The sequence below is a fragment of the Macaca fascicularis genome, chromosome 12, assembly GCF_037993035.2.
Source record: "Macaca fascicularis isolate 582-1 chromosome 12, T2T-MFA8v1.1".
Lineage (NCBI taxonomy): Eukaryota > Metazoa > Chordata > Mammalia > Primates > Cercopithecidae > Macaca > Macaca fascicularis.
Window position 1 is genome coordinate 7,239,857 of NC_088386.1, and position 19,550 is coordinate 7,259,406.

At 39.7% G+C, this 19,550-nt stretch overlaps 1 protein-coding gene across 1 annotated transcript in view; it reads right to left on the minus strand.

Moving 5' to 3' along the window:
• CNTNAP5 (contactin associated protein family member 5) overlaps positions 1-19,550 on the minus strand; it is an 860,931-nt gene that overhangs the window by 406,316 nt on the left and 435,065 nt on the right. The window contains exon 8 of the mRNA XM_005572890.5: positions 1,392-1,656. Coding sequence (XP_005572947.3) covers positions 1,392-1,656 — 265 coding nt within the window. The remainder of the gene's footprint in view (positions 1-1,391; positions 1,657-19,550) is intronic.

A 19,550-nucleotide genomic window follows, 5' to 3' on the forward strand; every position in this document is an offset into this window, starting at 1 on the left:
AGTGACAGACTGGATTAAGAAAATGTGGCACATATACACCATGGAATACCATGCAGCCATAAAAAAGGATGAGTTCACGTCCTTTGTAGGGACATGGATGCAGCTGGAAACCATCATTCTCAGCAAACTATCGCAAGAACAGAAACCCAAACACTGCATGTTCTCATTCATAGGTGGGAATTGAACAATGAGATCACTTGGACTCTGGAAGGGGAACATCACACACCAGGGCCTATTATGGGGAGGGGGGAGGGAGAGGGCTGGCATTGGGAGTTATACCTGATGTAAATGATGAGTTGATGGGTGCTGACGAGTTGATGGGTGCAGCACACCAACATGGCACATGTATATGTATGTAACAAACCTGCACATTGTGCACATGTACCCTAGAACTTAAAGTATAATAAATAAATAAATAAATAAAAATTTAAAAAAATAAATAAAATTAAAAATATATGTATACACGTATATATTTTAAATGATGTTTTAGATTTACTGATTTTTACATGAAATATAATTTAGGGGCTATCCAAACTTCCATGCTAATGTGGTTTAAGAGGAGAATATAGATTTGGAAGTCAGACAAATTCAGGATAAAATCCCAGCTCCATCACATAGGAACATGAGATTTGCAAGTGATTGCCATGACTTCTGATTTCCTCACTTATTAAGTGAAAAACAGTAACTTCCTTCAGTGAGCGTGGTGAAGATTCTGTATGATACATGCCATGTTTGTAGAGAACCTAGCAGAGAGTCCTAGAAATGGTCTAGATTGTGCTAAATACTCCCAGGTAAGAATTCTTATTCCCATCTTTCCAATGAGACTGCTAAGAGACTAAGAAATTTAAGCACTTAACCAAAGTTGACATAGCTAATTCTAAATTCACTTTTTTGTTTTGTTTCCTACTAAGAGAAAAAACAAAACAAAACAAAACAAACAAAAAAAAACGCTGGCCAGGCACGGTGGCTCAGGCCTGTAATCCCAGCACTGTGGGAGCCCAACGTGAGCAGATCATGAGGTCAAGAGATCGAGATCATCCTGGCCAACATGGTGAAAACCCATCTCTACTAAAAATAAAAAAAATTGGCTGGGTGTGGTGGTGTGGAGGCTCCACTCTGGAGGCTAAGGCAGGAGAATCACTTGAATCCAGGAGGCGGAGGCTGCAGTGAGCTGAGATTGAGCCACTGCACTCCATGCATTTTAAAGATGGCAAGACTACATCTTTAAAAAAAAAAAAAAAAAAAGCTGCCTCTTCAGAGTTGGAGTAAATTTGTGAATACTGGGCTAACCCACATCCTTGAGATTTGGATTCTGTATGTTTTTGTCAGGACCTCAACCTTTGTCAACTTGGATAAATAAGAAATTGATCCAGAGTGTCAGCAGACAGTACCTGTGAGGATTTCAGCTACACGTTCTGTCATTTTCTGAATCACGAGTCTCAGGATTCCACTCTCCAGGCTGAGCAGCAGGGTCCCCGAGCCTTCAGACAGCTCTGTGGACAGAAGCAGACCATCCTTGTTCCATGTTCGAAACTGGAAACTCACTGAGAGCCCATCAATTTGGGGGGTGCCGGGCAGCAGCAAATAGCTGCCGCTGGAGTTGACAAATGTGATGGGCACAATCTGTGGTTCGGAGCAGGAAAAAGTGACATTGCCCTGGAAAACAATAAAAGTCAAACATATAAAAGCCATTTTTTATTCTGCAATCTGACAGCTGATATAAACGACCACCTGGGAGCTGACCTTAATTTCAGGATCATTTCACATTCAGCGGCAAGATCTTAAAGAAGAAAAAAATGTCGGCTTTGTTCAGACACACTCACAAGATTATTTTCCATTCATGTGTTAAGGATCACAATGCTATCTGCAAATAGGGCCATCCGAGAGTCCCAGAAAGAAGGGGGATGGAAGCATCCACACTTTCTAAGGGGTGTACAAGTAATTACATTTACTCATTATATAAATACCTATGGCAAGTCAACTATGTGCCAAGCTCACAATGTGGACATCAGCTCCCGCGGGAGCCTGGCAGGAGAAATAACTGGACAAGCGAAGGTTATGCGAGGGAAAGCAAAACAAAGGAAGGAATTAGGGAAGGGGTGGAGTACCTTGACTAGCCTTTTCAGTCAAGGGCACTGTTTGTGCAAAGGCTTGAAGAAATTAGCAAAACAGCATCCCTAAGGAATTCCAGGGAACCTGCCATTTCTAAGTAGTTAGCGGGACAGGAAGGTCCAAGTAGCCTAAAGGAAGTAAGTCTGGAAAGGTGAGTAGAGGCAGAGCTGGAAAGTCCTCTGCTGCTTCCTGAATAGTTTTCTTTCAAACTCAGAAACAGTGCAGTGACATGGGCCAAATATTTAACTTAGTAAAAGTATTTTCAATAACACAGATGAGGAGTGGATGAGAAGACTTGTCTCGGGGAATATTAAGTGTGTATCGAACCCAAAAGAAGAGTAAGAAGATTATTCTTTGCATAGCAAAAAAGGGTAAAGATCCCACAAGAGGAACGCCCTAACCTGAATGGCTACCTGAATTTAACTTTCCACCGCGGTGGCCTGGTGGCAGAGTTAGATACTTAGTGTGGTTCTCAGTCCTGGAGCAGGGGAATGGTTCAATTCCAAAATCCTCTACCCAGAAAAACATCTGCAGGTCCCAACCATGTTTGTTTATGATAGTCTCGTATTCTTGAAAATGAATAACAGTCCCCAAACAAACTTCTACCAGTAGCACATTTCTAATGATTCATCCATCAATCACAGTGCTATGAGCATATTATTGCATGAATCATTTGTTGTAGTTGTTTAGATGCTTTCTTCCCTTTAGGCTAGATCCTCACAAGTTAATTAATGTGTCAAAGGGTAAGGCCCTTGATATCCATCAAGCAATCACCCACAGTATATATCACTCCACTGTGCCAGGCAATAGGATAGGCACTTACATACATATCTTGTGAATTCTGCACAACAATGCCATAATGGATTATTTTCTTCATTTAAAGGATGCACAAACCAGACTTAGAATAAACAACTTAGCAAAAGCCACGTGCCTAGTTAGCAGGGATCATGGAAGACAAACCCTTGTTCATCTAACTTGGAGGCTTTTGCTTTTAGCCACCATCTCTGATACCTCCATCTTCTGCACTGAGTGCCACCATTAAAAAAAATCCACCAACTTGCTCTTGGTATCTCACAGTTGTTTTAATTTGCATTTTTGGATCTCTGGTAAATTCACTTTCAAGAATAAAAACATCACCAATGATGGCCAACTCATCGTGGCAGGGCTGTCTTTTGGAAGAAGCCAAATCACACATGCTCTGCAGAGAAGTTAGGAAGTAGTAATAACTTTTATTTATCTTTTTCTTTCCTAAGGTCAGTATCATTTTTGTAAAAACAAATCTGCCAGAGAATAGCTGCATTCAAAATCTGAGGTTGTGTGGAGTGGGAATGTTCACAAAGATGAAGAAGGCAAAAGCATAGGAGGTTGCGAAAGTATCCCCTTCCCCGGAGTTATCTAACACCCAGTTTAGCTTCACCTAAACCCTCTTCTGAGTGTTCTCTGGATCAAAGCCATGGAAGGTGGCTTCAGGACAGTGGGGTACTAGAGGACCTGAGATTCTTTCCTTATTTGATCAGTTTGCTCACATTTGAGCAGAGTTCTGGCTCTCTTTCCTCAGTCTCCCTTCATTTCATTGTTTAATTGGCCCAACTTCTTGCGCACAATTCAGGGTTGCTCAGAATCTAAGGAGTTACTGGATTAGTCCGCCAGAGCAAGGGCTTTAAATAAACACCTTCAGAGATTGTCACTGTTAAGATAAGGTTGTGAGTGGGGATGCACACCTAGCTCAACAGAGAGCAGGAAAACTTTGAAATGCATTGGGATATGCTTTCTATCCTTGGACAGTTTCCTCACTCACCTTAGGCCAGCATCTCTCCCCCTTCCCCCGATTCCCTTCACACTTCCCTCTATCATTCTTGCCCCTATGCAGCCACTCCAGCTGTCTAAAACTTCTTTGTCTTTAGCGCATGCCTCTACTATATTCTCCAAGGGCAAATCCAAAGGCAAGTAGAAGAGAAAAGATGTGGGTGGATGGGAAATTCCTTCTACACAGAATCTGACCCAGCTCTCTGGGCGCACGTGAATGTTTGCTGTTCAGCTTCCTGTCACACAGCTGCTGTGTGCCACTTTTCTGACAGTCCTGTCTCAGCTTACTGCTGGCAGAAATGACGTAGGGTATTGAGGGCCATTGGTGCCACCTCCATTCACCAAAGTGAGGCGAAAAAAGAAAAACGAGCTGCGTGTAAAAATGCTACTTTTGAAATCAACATGGACTGACCATTTTCAATAGTGCCATTTGTGTCTCCAGAATCTGTCTCAAGACGGCATTTGAGGAAGTTCCCACTGGCCATTTAGAAAAGCCATGAGAGAAGACATTACTTTAGAATTGTGTCAAAGGAGACATGGCAAATGGTCAGTGGCCTCTAATCCCTTTTAATCCCTTTCTTCAAATATCATTCCTCCTAATCCCAAGAAGGGCGCTTCATTCCCCAAAACCCCTTTGTCCCTCTGTATGTTTAATTCCATTTAAGGTTTCAACATTCATTCAGGATTTTTCAAATATTATAAAATTGTGCTAAGCACAAGTTAGTTGTACACATAAATGTGACCTGATCCTTTGCATGCTATAGTAATTCAATTCACTTTATATACTTACTCTAATTTACTGTAATTGGTACAAAGTATGTCTGGCAGGGAAGGGTGCATTGATCAAACCTTCAAGGTAAAACCACTGGCTTTGACCTCATAAGTGAGACTGAAAGGAGGTCAGTGAGCTACCATGGGTCCTTTTTCCCTCCCTATATTTTATAAGAACTATAGGGTCTTTCATTGTCCAAAAAAGGAAGTCACTCTTTAAGGAAGGAATGAAATTCTTGCTGTCTGAGTGCTTTCCCTTACCACACTCCTCAAGCTCCAGTTGAACCGTGGACTCCTCTGTCTGACTGTGACTGCCATTCAAGATGATAATGAGACCTCCCCAGGGTAGCAACTGCCACAAGTCACTGGTTCCTCCAAGTGTCGTCTCCTGTTGTTCCTAAGATGGTAGTTCTTAGTGCCCTATAGTTTCACTCTCATATGTGCCCCTTCTCCAACAATCAAGGTGTTCAGAAGTGCTGGGCCAAAGATGGAGTAGATGTTTGCCCCTGGGGTTCCCCAAACTATGTCTTTTTTTTTTTTTTCTGACAAAAGACTCTTTCCTTGAGCTAACTCTAGTCAGGCTCCTCTGAGTCCTCCTTTGGACTAGGTGTGACGTTGGGCTCTGTCCATGGCCCATTTTTTTTCCAGTTCTAGCAAGAATTCTGCAGAGTCAGAATACAAAACCTCCCACCTTGGTCTGACCTCCTTGGATATATTATCACACTTGCCTGCCTTCAACAAAGCTCCTGTTGGGCTAGTTTAGAAAGAAGTACCCCACCTCTAAGTAATTTTCCATTCCCTGACCCCCACCCTACTCCGTGGCTATAAATCCCCACTTTTCTTTATTGTGCTCAGTCTTTGCTCCCACTATAAAACCCCATTTAGTAGCCCCCCTTATCATCTTTAACAATTGTAATGAATATTTTTTTCCAACACTTCTCTACAGACCCACTACAGTCTTTTCTTGGTCAGCTCTGCTGTGCCATGCGGTGCCCGGATTAAACATTATTTCTGGGTGTGTCCCTGTGTGTTTCTGGATGAGATTAGTATTAAAATTGGTGGACTTGGCAAAGTACAGTGCGCTCCCCACTGTGGATGTGTATCATCTACTCCGCTGAGGGCACAGAGCAAAATGCAAAGGAAGGAGGAATTTGTACCTTTTTGTTTCCTTCCTCCCTGCTTGATCGAGAAATTTCATCTCGTCTTCTCCAGCCCTCCGGCTGGGATTTACACCTTCTGGTACTCAGGCCTTCAAACACAGACCAGCACTGACTTTCCTAGGTCTGTAAATCATTGGTCTTCCCAGACTCTGTAGTGCAGTGAGCCAATTTTTCATCATAAATCTCAATCTCTCTTTCAAATCTATTTCTCTTTCATATCTGCATTCCACATATATAGAGATCCTGGCCCTACTTTTCTGGAGAACCCTGATTCATACCAATAGCCATGTGGGAGAGTGAGGAAAGATAACAGATTCATGAGAAATTTGCAGGTACAACTGATAGAAGGTGCTGACTGGGGAAGGGGCTGGAGGGGCAAGCATGGTTCCCATTCTTCCCTGAGAGCACAATGGATTTCAAACAGGAAAGCACAGATGGCTGCTGACTACTGATAGACCGTCACCTCCCTTGGATTGTGTCCCCGGTCATCGGCACTACCCTCACTAGAGTGAGGAGATACACTAACAGCAAAGCTGTCCTCTAGACACACGCCGTGCCTTCCTCCCTCCACCAGGCATGACCTCTTCATTCCTCTGCACCCTCCACCCCCACTTTTGCTCTGCAGGGCCCAGTAAGCCTTCTGGGCTTGCCCATGCCCAGTCCTTTCCTGACATCCATCTCACAGTGGCTGCCTTCTCCACGGGCTTCCGGTGGTGTGTGCTACCTGTGGAAATCTATTATATTTCTTCTACTGCCTTGTAGTAATTAGCTACTTTTTGATAACTGCCCGTGCCTTATATAACAGGTTTACAATTTGGTATAGAGCATCTTGCTCTGAATTCTAAAGAAAGTAAGAGTGTTAAATTTAGGCAGAACTAGATTCCTGTTACAAATATTTACTGAAAAAACCATGCCTTTCTCTGGTCCTCATTGTTTCCTTTATAATCTGGGGAATAATAGTAGAGGGATGATTTAAGACCACATGAGACCACGTGCAACATGTCTAGCATTGCTCCTGGCTTATTATTTTTCTCTCTTCCCAGGTCTGACTCTTTTCTTGGTGGCCAGAGGTGAGTCACTTCTAGAGGCTTAGGTTTCTTTTTTGTAACCTGAGGCAATTGAACTGGAGGGCCCTAATATTCCTACTTGTTCCCCTAACCTTGGGTATCTGAGGCTGAAGACCCACATCTTTACCATCTGTCTTGTCTTTGGAGAGGATTTAGGGATGATCTGAATCATTCTGTTGTTGGCATGAGAAGTGTAACCAAGTATTTACATTTTAGAAGACTTTTTCTTTGAATGATTCAGGCTCTAAAGAGGAAAACTTAGGCCTCTTCCCTAGTAATTCCTGTCTCGATGCAGGAAAGAGGGCAAGAATCACCATACATGATAATTATATTAAAATAAAAAGGAAGTGAGCAAAAGATGATATAGTTTTACATGTTAAAGAAATAAGAAGGCAAGCGTGGTAGCTCACATCTGTAATTCCAGCACTTTGAACGGCTGAGGTGGGAGGATCACTTCAATCCAGGAATTTGAGACCAGCCTGGGCAACATGATGAGACCCAATCTCTATTTAAAAAATAAATAAGAAACCTGATATTTTAAATCACACTTACGAGAGTATAATAACCAATTGACTGATTATGTTTTCCCCCGCTCCCCCTCCCCAGAAACTGGAGCCTAAAATATTTTACAAAGAGAAAGCTAGATTAATGCTGAGCTGTATGAGGAACCAAAATGGTTGTGACTTTCTAGCAGAAGGCAAAATGGGAGAAATTATATGTGACCACTTAGACAGGTGCCAGTTCAGGGGCTATGCAATGAAAACCAGAAGGAAACCACGAGACAGAACGAAGTTCCTGAGCAGCGCCTTCCTTGAAGACGTATTCAGGTCATTCTGCCACCAAACCAGAAGTGCGCCGAATGCTGATGGAAATCCAATGAAACCCATCCACCTAAAAGCTTGCCTCTGTGGCAGAGAAACTCATCCAAAAGGAGGTATTGCAGTAATAGCATAATTACCGCGATCATCTCATGACTGATGGACGGGAGTGTCATGGCAGAAGGTTTCCTTCCTCAAGACTTTTGACACAGAGAACACAGTAGTACTTAAGTCTTTGTCATGTGACTCCAGAACCAATCGAATGAATTGACACTTATCCATTACACAGAGGAACAACTTCAGAAGATGCTGCTCTGCTGACAGACACAAGGATGGAACCACTGCAGTGATCTGAATGTGACTGTATAATAGAGAGAATAGACTGAAATGTGTTGAACAGCGAGCTCAGGCCTCCATGTTAGTCAAACATTCCTAAACCTGGACTCTCTTATATTCATTGATCACTGGGTATTTTAGCCAGGTCTCAGCACATGGCATAGAAGCCATAATTTACTAAGCTAGAACAAGTACCTATCAGAACTGAGAAGAGAGACATTCTTAACAAATGGCTTCATTGGTACTCATTTCCTGGCTTTATGATTAAACATAATCCTTTGGTTATTTCACTGAAGATCATTGATTTACATGAAATACTTTAGACCTTAGCAACAAAAGACAATTCTGCTTGAATTTCCCATTTGGATGTTGGCTTTGCTTTATATCTCTGCTAGGACTCCATCCTCTTTCAAGACTTTTACTGACTTACTTGCCAACCCTAGGTTGGCTGCATAGACAATAGGTTACGCTAAAGTGAGCCATCACTGATAAATGGCTAGAGGTATTTCTATTAGGGGGCATTATTCCTCTAGTCAAACATTGAACATTGGCCAGTTATTTAAGATATTCAAGCACATTCCTTTTGGACTCATTTCACTACCGAAAGACACTATTACTATTTACTATTAGTCACTGAAGCCATTTAGCTATTCTGTGGAAAACTCCAGAAAGTTGTTGGCTGCTCTGCTTTAAATGAAAACCTGAAAATAAAAAAGCTATAAATAGGCCGGGCGCGGTGGCTCAAGCCTGTAATCCCAGCACTTTGGGAGGCCGAGGCGGGTGGATCACGAGGTCAGGAGATCGAGACTATCCTGGCTAACATGGTGAAACCCCGTCTCTACTAAAAATACAAAAAACTAGCCGGGCGTGGTGGCGGGCGCCTGTAGTCTCAGCTACTTGGGAGGCTGAGGCAGGAGAATGGCGTGAACCCGGGAGGCAGAGCTTGCAGTGAGCCGAGATCACGCCACTGCACTCCAGCCTGGGAGACACAGCGAGACTCCATCTCAAAAAAAAAAAAAGCTATAAATAAAAAGCATGTGAGGACCATGCAAGATCCAAAGTCTCTAGCAGATTCTCAACCAGGCTGTCACCACTGCTCCCTGACTCTCTTCCCCTAAGGCTTCACGTCACCCTTCAAACACTGCTTATCAGCTCAGCAGTAAAGCTCTGGTTTGACCTTGAGTCACCTGGGAAGAATAAAACAAGAATAAGAGACTACTCTCTATTGAAAAAAGACCTGAGGTCATAGATCCAGGTAGCTGGGGATAGGCTAGACTAAAAGGAGAGTGCATCTGAATCCAGTCTGGTGACCAAGGCAGAAGCCAGAAAATGGCAATGCATGGGTGGGTGAGGAAGGTGGAAGGCAGACAGATAGTCTACTCCCATTGAGACTCCTCCACTGTAGGGACAATGAGGTCCTGATACATCCTTCATTATTCCTGAGAGGAAATAATAAGTCAGGTGTGGCTGGCCCACCACTCAAGGTGACTAATTTTTAAGACCTGAAGAGAATACAGCAGGCCCAGCTTGAAGTTCTGCTTACCTTGACTATTTTTCAAGTTTCTTATGTGTGACACTTCCAAGGGTTACATTACTGTGCTGAGTTGTTATTTACAAAACTTTTTCATTGTGGGTGTTTGTTTTGTTTTTAATCATCATCTAGACATCACAACACCCTGGTGTGTAAAAAATAAAGCTGGCAGTGCAAAGCTGAGCTTCAATCATGAGGCATCAAACAAAGCCAATCAAGCATTTATAAGCTGGAGAAAATGATCTTGATTCAATCTAATTTGCGGGGAAAGATTTCAAAGCCAGTTCTTGATTTTCCAAATGAGTACAACCATTTCTAATTTGATTTGTCTGAGAACTACCAGCACTGACTGGCATGCTATCAGCAAATATAGGGAAAAGGCTGCCCTGCGAGCTCAAGCTACCCTCCTATTCTCAAACTCAGGGAGACTCAGGAATCAAATGAAGGCTCTTTTTCATTTTTGGGAAAGACAGGCTCCTTCCTTTTTTTTTAAATTGACTTATTGAGCAGTTCTCTATTAAGCAGCTCATATGGGCCACCTTGACTCTCACGACTAAGGATACAGTGAAGGAGTGAGACAGACTCAGATCTGCCCACCTGGAGCTTACATGGCAGCAGGATAAGGGTCATGGAACATGTCATCACAGCTATGACCAAGTGCCATGAGGGAGACGTGTATTCTGCTGGGAGAGCATGTAACAAAGCATTGTAACAGGACTTCGTGAGGTGCCTTTGGATTTGACCTTTGTAGGACAAGTAAGAAGGAATGAAGCTGGGAATACGACTTGGGTGGAGGAAGAGAAAAGAGGGAAGGACAATTACTGAAAAGAAGGCCATAATGCATGTTAGGAATTTAAGTGAAACTAAACACGTGGCACTACTATGGACAGGCAACATTCTGCCTCTGCCAAAGGAGGCTTTCAAGGGTAAAGATCATGCACATTGGGGTTTCATTTGAGAGACATCCAGGAGAGACACACTTTTAGAATTGGAAGGAAGGCCCTGCTAATGGCCGTGGTGCGTGGACAGGCTGGAAGACGGTTCGCTGCATCGCCTTTCCTCTGGCCTCCCAGCAGCTGCCTAGGCACAGGCACCAGTAAACGGGGACCTACTAGAGGCACATGCTGCCTTTGGCCTCAGAGACTGTCTCTTGTCTTTGCTTTTTTTTTTTCGCCCTCCCAAATCTACTTTTTATTATCCGTTAGCAAATATTGCACAAAGCTATTTGGAACTGTGAATCAAGAAGCTCAAAAATATTAATACGCATTTTGACACTCTACTTTCACTTCTAGAAGTCCTCAGGAAATAATTTGAAATTGGACTAAGATTTACACACTGAGAACCATTATTTATAATAATACAAAACTGGGTCTGAAATTATAGAAATATTTAAGTAAATTATGGTACATGTATATGAAAAACTCTTTTGCCACCACTAGTAGCGATGTTTATAGCAAGCAAGAAAATTGCTTAGAACATTAAATTGAACAAATAGAATACAAATTTACACATATGAATCAGGTGAAATATACCTATATAAATATGTAGGCACAGAAGCATGACTAATATACTAAATAGTGGCTCTTTCTGGGTGGTGGAATTATGGCAATTTTTATTTCCATACTAAAATATTTTGTATTTCCAATGTATTTAAAATAAAGAGATATAGCTTTATACTAGGAGTTTCAGTTAAATAGTATTCTGTATGTGAATTCATTTGAAGGCTTTCATGACAAAAATATTCAGGATCAGTAATTGCTATTAGAAAATTAGTGTAGATTACTGAAAGAAATGATAGAAGATAGTCCAGGTAGGAATAGAACCAGCTAGGCTTGGAACCCAATGACTACTACCTTTCAAATGATTTTTACTCTTGCATAATTTCAAAATTGCTTGTCTCCTCTACTGCAATCTTTAGTCATGTGTCTAGTCTACTCACATAAGACAAAAATAACAAGTCATTATCATAGTAAGGTGTGATGGTTAAATGTAGGTGTCAACTTCACTAAATTAAGGAATACCTAAAAACCTGGTAAAGCATTATTTGTGGGTGTGTCTGTGAAGGTGTTTCCAGAGGAGACATGTGAGTCTGAGTGCAGTAGGAGGGGAAGATCTGCCCTCAGGGTCAGCAGGCACCATCCAACCTGCTAGGGGCCTAGAGAGAATAAAAACAGAGAAAAAAATGAACATGTTCATCTATCTACAGGAGCTAGGATATACTCTTCCTCTTCTGTCCTTGTACAACAACTCCAGGCTCCTCAGCCTTTGGCCTCTAGGTCTTACACTGGTGCGCCCCACCCCCTTGGGTTCTCAGGCCTTTGGCCTCAGCCTGAGAGTTACACTATTGGCTTCCTTGGTTCTCCAGCCTTCAAACTTGGAGTTAGTCATGCTGTAAACATTCCAGCGTCTCCAGCTTGCACATATCCTGTTGTGAGTCCTCTCAGCCTTAACAGCCATGTGAATCATTTCCCCTAACACACACACACACACAGACACACACATACACACACAGTCTCCTATTGATTCTCTCTAGGGAACCCTTACTAACACATAAGGCTAAAGGAAATGGAGTGTGTGTGTGTGTGTGTGTGTGTGTGTGTCTATGGTTTCCTTTTGTCTCCAAACTACTTTTTTTAAGCCCACAAACAAAACAACTGTCCACTTCACATACAAGTATATGTTGCTTTTCTAGACTAAATTCACTTTAATAAGGATTAAATATTCTTAGCTCTGAAAATATGAGTACCTTTGTTCTTGAGTAAAGATATAAAAAATAGTAGGTGTGTGTGAAGGGCAAGTACCATCAACTGGCCTGGAAAACAAAACAAATTTTCAGCCCAATAATGAGTATGTTATAGAAGTCAACTTCTCAATTTAATCAATAATATTTATAACATAGGAAGGATCATATGTAATTATCTTTAATGAAGTACTTTTAAGTTAAAACATTAATTAAGACAGGGTGCGGTGGCTCACACCTGTAATCCCAGAATCTTGGGAGGCTGAGGCGCGTGGATAATGAGGTCAGGAGATCGAGACCATCCTGGCTAACATGGTGAAACTCCCTGTCTATTAAAAATATAAAAAATTAGCCGGGCATGGTGGTATGTGCCTGTAGTACCAGCTACTCAGGAGGCTGAGGCAGGAGAATTGCTTGAACCTGGGAGGAGGAGGTTGCAGTGAGCTGAGATCATGCCACTGCACCCTAGCCTGGGAGACAAAATGAGACTCTGTTTAAAAAAAAAAATAAAATAAAATAAAATAAAAAGTAAATATTTTTAATTAAAAACTTAAATAAAGAGGGGCTGCAATGCAAGCATAGCTCAACATATGCAAATCAATTAAAGAAATTAAGGATAAAAACCTTATGATCATCTTGATAGATGCAGAAAAGAATATTTGACAAAAGTCAACATCCCTTCATGAAAAAACTCTTAATGATTTAGGTATAGAAGGAATGTACCTCAACATAGTAAAAGCTATGTAAGACCAGATAAGACAAACCTATAGCTAACATCATACTTAACAGTAAAAGGTTGATAGCTTTTCATCTAACATCAGAAACAAGACAAACCACTTCTGCCACCTCTATTCACCAGAGTACTGGAAGTCCTAGCCCAAGTAGTTAGGCAAGAAAAAGTAAAATTATTAAAATATCCAAAGCAGAAAGAAGTAAATTATCTATGTTGGTAGATGACATGATATTATATATTAAAAAATCATAAGGACCCCACAAAAAATTTGCTAGAACTAATAAATAAATTCTGTAAATTTGCAAGATACAAAATCAACATACAAAAATAAGTTGAATTTCTATACACTAACAATAAACTATTTGAAAATAAAATAAGCAATGCCATTTACAATAGCATAAAAAATAGATAACCCATGTTCATGAGTCATAAGAATAAATATTGTTTAAAAGTTCATACCAAAGTCATCTGTATATTTAATATAAGCCCTATCAAATTCCCAATGGCATTCTTCATAAAAGTAGAATTTTAAAAAATCCTTAAATTTGTATGAAACCAAAAACGACTTCAAATAGCCAAAGCAATACTGAGGAAAAAACAAAGCTGAAAGCACCACATTTCCTAATTTCAAGGTATACCACAAAGCCATAGGACTCAAAACAGTATGATGCTAGCATAAAAACAGACACAGAGACCAACAGAACAAAATTGACAGCTCAGAAATAAACTTATGCACAGAGGTGAAAGAATAGTCTCTTCAACCAGTGGTGTTGAGAAAAGTGGATATCCACCTGCAAAAGAATGAAATTAGGTCCTTGTCTTATAACTCTTACAAAAATTAACTTGAAATGTATTACAGACTTAAATGTAATACCTGAAACCATAACGCTCTGAGAAGAAAACAGATGAATACATCCTTGACATTGGTCTAGGCAATGACTTTTTGGATATTACACTAAAAATACAAGCAACAAAAGCAAAAATAGACATGTGGGATAACATCAAACTAACACATTTCTGCACAGCAAAGGAAGCAACAGAATGAAAAGGTAACCTACAAAATGGGAGAAAACATTTGCAAGCTATCTATCTAATAAGAGGGTACTATACAGAATATGCCAGGAACTCATAATATAACTCAATAGCAAAACAAACAAACAAAAAAACAAAAAACCCAGATAATCTAATAAAAGAGGGCAAAGACCTTCATTAGAGATTTTTTCGAAGAAGATATTCAAGTGGCCAACAGGTATTCATAGTGCTAATCAATTAGGGAAATGCAAATCCAAACCACAGTGCAAGTTTAAACCACAATAGGTATCATCTCATACCTGTTAGGATGGCTGCTATCCAAAAGAAAAAAAAAAAAGATACAAGTATTGGTGGGAATGTAGAGAAAGGGAATGCTTGTACACAGCTGGGAGTAATGTAAATTGGTACAGGCATTATGCAAAACAATATGGAGGTTCCCTAGAAACCTAAAGGTAGATCTGCCATATTAGCAATTCCACCTTTGGGTATATGTCTGAAAGAAATGAAATCAGTATCTCAATGAGACATGCGCACTCTCATGTTCATTGCAGCATTATCCACAATAGCCAAAACATCAGGACTACCCTAAGTGTCCCTCAACAGATAATCAAGAAATTATGACATCTCTCTCTCTCCATGTATATATAAAAATATACATATACACATATATACACATACATAAATAAGAATATACATATATACACATACATCTATAAGAAATAGGAAAACCATGCTGTTTGTGGCAACATGAATAAATCAGGACGTTGTTATGCTGAGTTAAATAAACCAGAGATAGAAAGGCAAATATGTGGTATCTTAAGAGGTCAAGCTCATAGGAGAAGAGGATAGAACAGTACTTGTCAGGGTTAGAGGGTAAGAGAAATGGAGAGACGTTAATCAAAGGGTACAAACTTTCAATTATAAGATGTTCAAGCAAGTTCCTGGGATCTAATTTACAGCATAGACGATGATGGTTGTGTTGATTAACTTGATTGTGGTAATTATTATACAATGTATACATATATCAAATTACCATATTGTACACCTTGAATATATAGACTATCTTTGCTTTTCAATTAAATGTTTTAAAATAAAAGAGTAAAAGGAAATCTGCTACTGAAATACTGGTATTTGGGGGTGATATCCCAGGCCAATGCTGTCTAATAGAAATATAATGCATACTACATAAGTAATTTAAGATTTTCTGGTAACAGTATTTTAAAAAGGTTTTAAAAAACCAGATTAACTTAATTTAAATTTTAGTACAGGGTTATTTAACTCAGTGGATGCAAATATTATTTAAATATACAATCATTATTAAAAACATTGCATAATAATTATATAAAATTATTTTACTTTTATATGAAGTCTTAAAACTCTGGGACACCTTAAAACACATCACAATTTGCACCAGACCTACTTACTTCAAATGTTCAAAAGTTACACATGACTAGTGGTTACCATATTGCACTACACAAATCTAGTGCATCATTATAATAGTAATGATAGTTTTGCCAATTTTGACACTAAGATAGAAATTGTTTTACTTCTTACATAAGAACTCTCATATACTGATCTTTATTGTTCAAAGGGATTGTGGAGAGATCCCCAGTTATATACCAAGAATTAATTGTTCCTGATCTTTCTTTTCTTTTCTCCTTCCTTCCTTCCTTCCTTCCTTCCTTCCTTCCTTCCTTCCTTCCTTCCTTCCTTCCTTTCTTTTCTTTCTTTCTTTCCTTTCTTTCTTTTTCCTTCTTCTTCTTCTTTTTTTTTTTTCTGAAATGAGTCTCTCTCTGTTGTCCAGACTGGAGTGCGGTGGTGTGATCTTGACTCCCTGCAAACTCTGCCTCCCGTGTTCAAGCAATTCTCCTGCCTCAGCCTCCCAAGTAGCTGGGACTATAGGTGGGCACCACCACGCCTGGCTAATTTTTGTATTTTTAGTAGAGACGGGGTTTCATCATGTTGGCCAGGCTGGTCTTGAACTCCCAATCTCAGGTGATCTGCCTGCCTTGGCCTCCCGAAGTGCTGGGACTTGCTGTAAGGCTCCTTGAAGGCTGCTGGCTCAGCTGGGAGGAATATCCCCTTCGCCTTCACTTCTTCCTTTCTTCTGCAGCCTGGCATGAGGTTAGAATACCTCAAGCTCCAGCAGCCTATTAGGACCCTCAGAATGGAAGATAGAGAGCTGAAATGGCCAAGCAGAAGGACAGAAGGATCTGCACATCTGACTACTTCATGGAGCTGAAAATCCTGTACTTTAGTTTTGTTATTTCAGTTTTGTTTTAGGAAGTGGAGCTGGAGAAGAGGTCTTAGAGACTGCTCACACAAGCACTTTAGGTGGTTTGCAGAGTCAAATTGTTATGGGCTGAATTGTGTTTCCTCTAAATTCATGTGTTGAAGGCCCAGACCCCAGTACCTCGGAATGTGACTGTATTTGGAAACAGGACACTTCATGATCTGAATAAATTAAAATGAGGCTGTTAGGATAGACTCTAATCTAACATGACTGGTGTCCTTATAAGAAAATGATATCAGGATACAGACATGCCCAATGATAAGACCATGTGAAGACAGGGAGAAGACAGCCATCTACACACCGAGGGAGACACCCTCAGAAGAAATCAACCCTGCTGACATTTTATGTTGGACTTCCAGCTTCCAGAACTGTGGGAAAATAATTTCTGTTGTGTAAGTCAAACAGTCTGTGGTATTTTGTTTTGGCAGTGAGAACAGACTAACACAGTGATAGAAAGAGTTTTAATAGGTTTTCTTAATGAAACCCTTGAGTTGAAAAGTATTTTAGACATTATCTAGAGGACATAATTCTCAATCATGGAAAGCACCAGAAAGAACAAGCTAATTGTGAACTTTACACACTGAATTCCACTAGCTACATAGTAGGACAATTGCCTGCAGAAGCCACATCTTCTGACTCACACAGTGCTCTTTTTAATTAGGTCATGCCACCTCTGCTGAAACAGGGAAGGAGAAAACATTTAGTGGAGGGAGATACCTGAAGATAGTCTCCAAACACTCTATCTCCAGGCAGCCAAGAGTCAGACTGTGCAACAGATCTCTTAATTGTATGTGGAGATCTTTAGGTACGAAGAGGATCAGTCTCCTGTGAGAAGATGCTCCATTAGGAAGACATTCTTCTTCACATTTCATCAGATCCTTCAAGTTCATTTTAGTATAATCATCACAACATAAGCTTCAACAAATATTTACTATGCACCTCCAATTTGTAGTGTGGTCACTTCTTTACCCGAAATTCAAATTACTCATTTCTCTTCTTATCAAAAATGCATTCACTTATTCAACATTTATTGATCACCATTTTTATAAAGTAATTTCATTTTAGTTAACATTTAGAAACTCAGTGATTAGAGCAAAATATAAAATGTGTGTTAAGCACATCATAGCAGCTAAGCCCAGATTTGGCATTAGAAAGGCCACTAAAGGAAAGCAGATTCTATCACATACTAGTTATGGATCTTGGGGAAGTTACTTTAATGTTACTGAATGTTACTCACTTTTCCCAAACTGAAACCACAAAGAGCTATCCACTTTATAAGGTTATTCTGAGGATTAAAATAGATAAATATAAAAATCAGTTGACAGAATACTTGGCCTGTGATGAATGCTCAACATGTTATTTTCATTGCAGAATATTTATAACAAGAAAAGGAATTACACAAAATTACACCAAAATAGTACTTTTAAAATGAAGACTAAAAAAATCTACACCTGTATAGTATTTATGATTGCTTTGATAAAATTGCAGGTGACTTATTTTCTTTCTGCTTTTCTGTGTTTACTATATTTAGTAAATTTACTATATTTACTATATTTCCTATATTCTATAAGCATTATTTTTTTCATGAATAATGGTAATGCAATGTGATTTGCAAGATATTTATTGGCTTATATTTTGGTTGTTGAGTTACATTGCTGAGAAGACTGAGATTCTTGTACTTTTCCAGAGCAGTCTTAGCCCTAATGATCTCTGGACTCTTATGAATCATGGAGACTGACTGTTTCCTATAGTGCATATGAGGGGTGCAAAAATCTTTGGGTCGCAAGGCAGAAGTTTAAGCTAAATGCCGTGGATTGTCAAATCCTAGTATAAGCATTCAATTTTGTGGGTAAAACATGGGGAAATAAAAGATCCTATATTTTCTTGGTCTTTGCCAATCGCCACAAGGAATTAAAAGTTTGATAAAATGCACTCTAGTTTACTAGAAGCCTATAGAGAAAGCATTTGTTCTTGTTGCAATGTGGAGGAATGAGAGCTCATTCCATGTGTATGGGCACATATAATCCTCCACCAAAGTCATCTTCCAGGGCTGCTGGATCTTCCATTTACCTTGGGAATCTAGCATTGAAGTTTCTATAACAAAAGTCAGATATTCAGCTGCACAAACATACTGTCCTTACAGGCATCCACCATGTGGCACGTATAAATGAAGTAAATGGTGGGTTTTAGAGCAGACCCTCAACCTAAAATTTGTTTGGATTCGAAATTTCTGTCAGACACGTTGTATGCGGCTTACGAAGGCTATGTATGTTCATTTAGCTTTGTTCTTTATCTCAGAGTCACATTCTTAAAGATATAGTCAATCTGTTATTTTTTATACTTAAATTATCATTACTATTTTTAAAGATAAGGTATTTATTTAGCTACTGAATTTCCCTGATGCAATGGGGACGAATATGAACATCCTTCAGAGGGCTTGCTTCCAAAGCTGATGTAGGGCGTATTTTGGACCTTGTTACAGCATCAGGGAAAATACTGAAGTAATCACTAGACACTATGGGGGATACTGGATAACCCCATGGGAGGATGTGCTGTCACAGTGATGAGCTGAACTAAGGTATTAGACAAACGTAGAAAGAAATGGCAGGGAAATAAAACAATTTCAGCAGAAGACAATAAGCTATGTAAAACAATTTTTAGGTTAAATATGAATCAGTTTTTGTGAGAATTATAGTAAATCTTCATGTAGAGAGGTAAATTATTAGAGTACTTCTAATTCACGTCCACCTACACAGTGTTCTAAACTTTTTGAGTATGAGAAATGCTTTTTAATGTAATAAATTACATGGGTCCATAATAAAAGTAGTAGTTTCATTAATTTTTATGGAGCATATACATAATGACAAAGTTAAATAAATAGACATTTTACTAATTACAAGAGCCTAGGCCTATGTTTGTGGTTTTGGACTTCATCCATTTGTGAGACATGCTGGTATTGCATAAAACTGTGATCAGGTGACATATGAAACCATGAAAATATGTATGTCTCCTTTTGTCTTCCCAACTCTCTTTTCCAGATGTCCAAGGTTTCTAGTTTTTAATCTAAATTTTTAAAAGAAGAAAAGAGATTGGCAGTTGTGTCAGTTACTCATTCTAAAGTTCAGTTCCAAAGCCACTCTTGTTTGCCCTG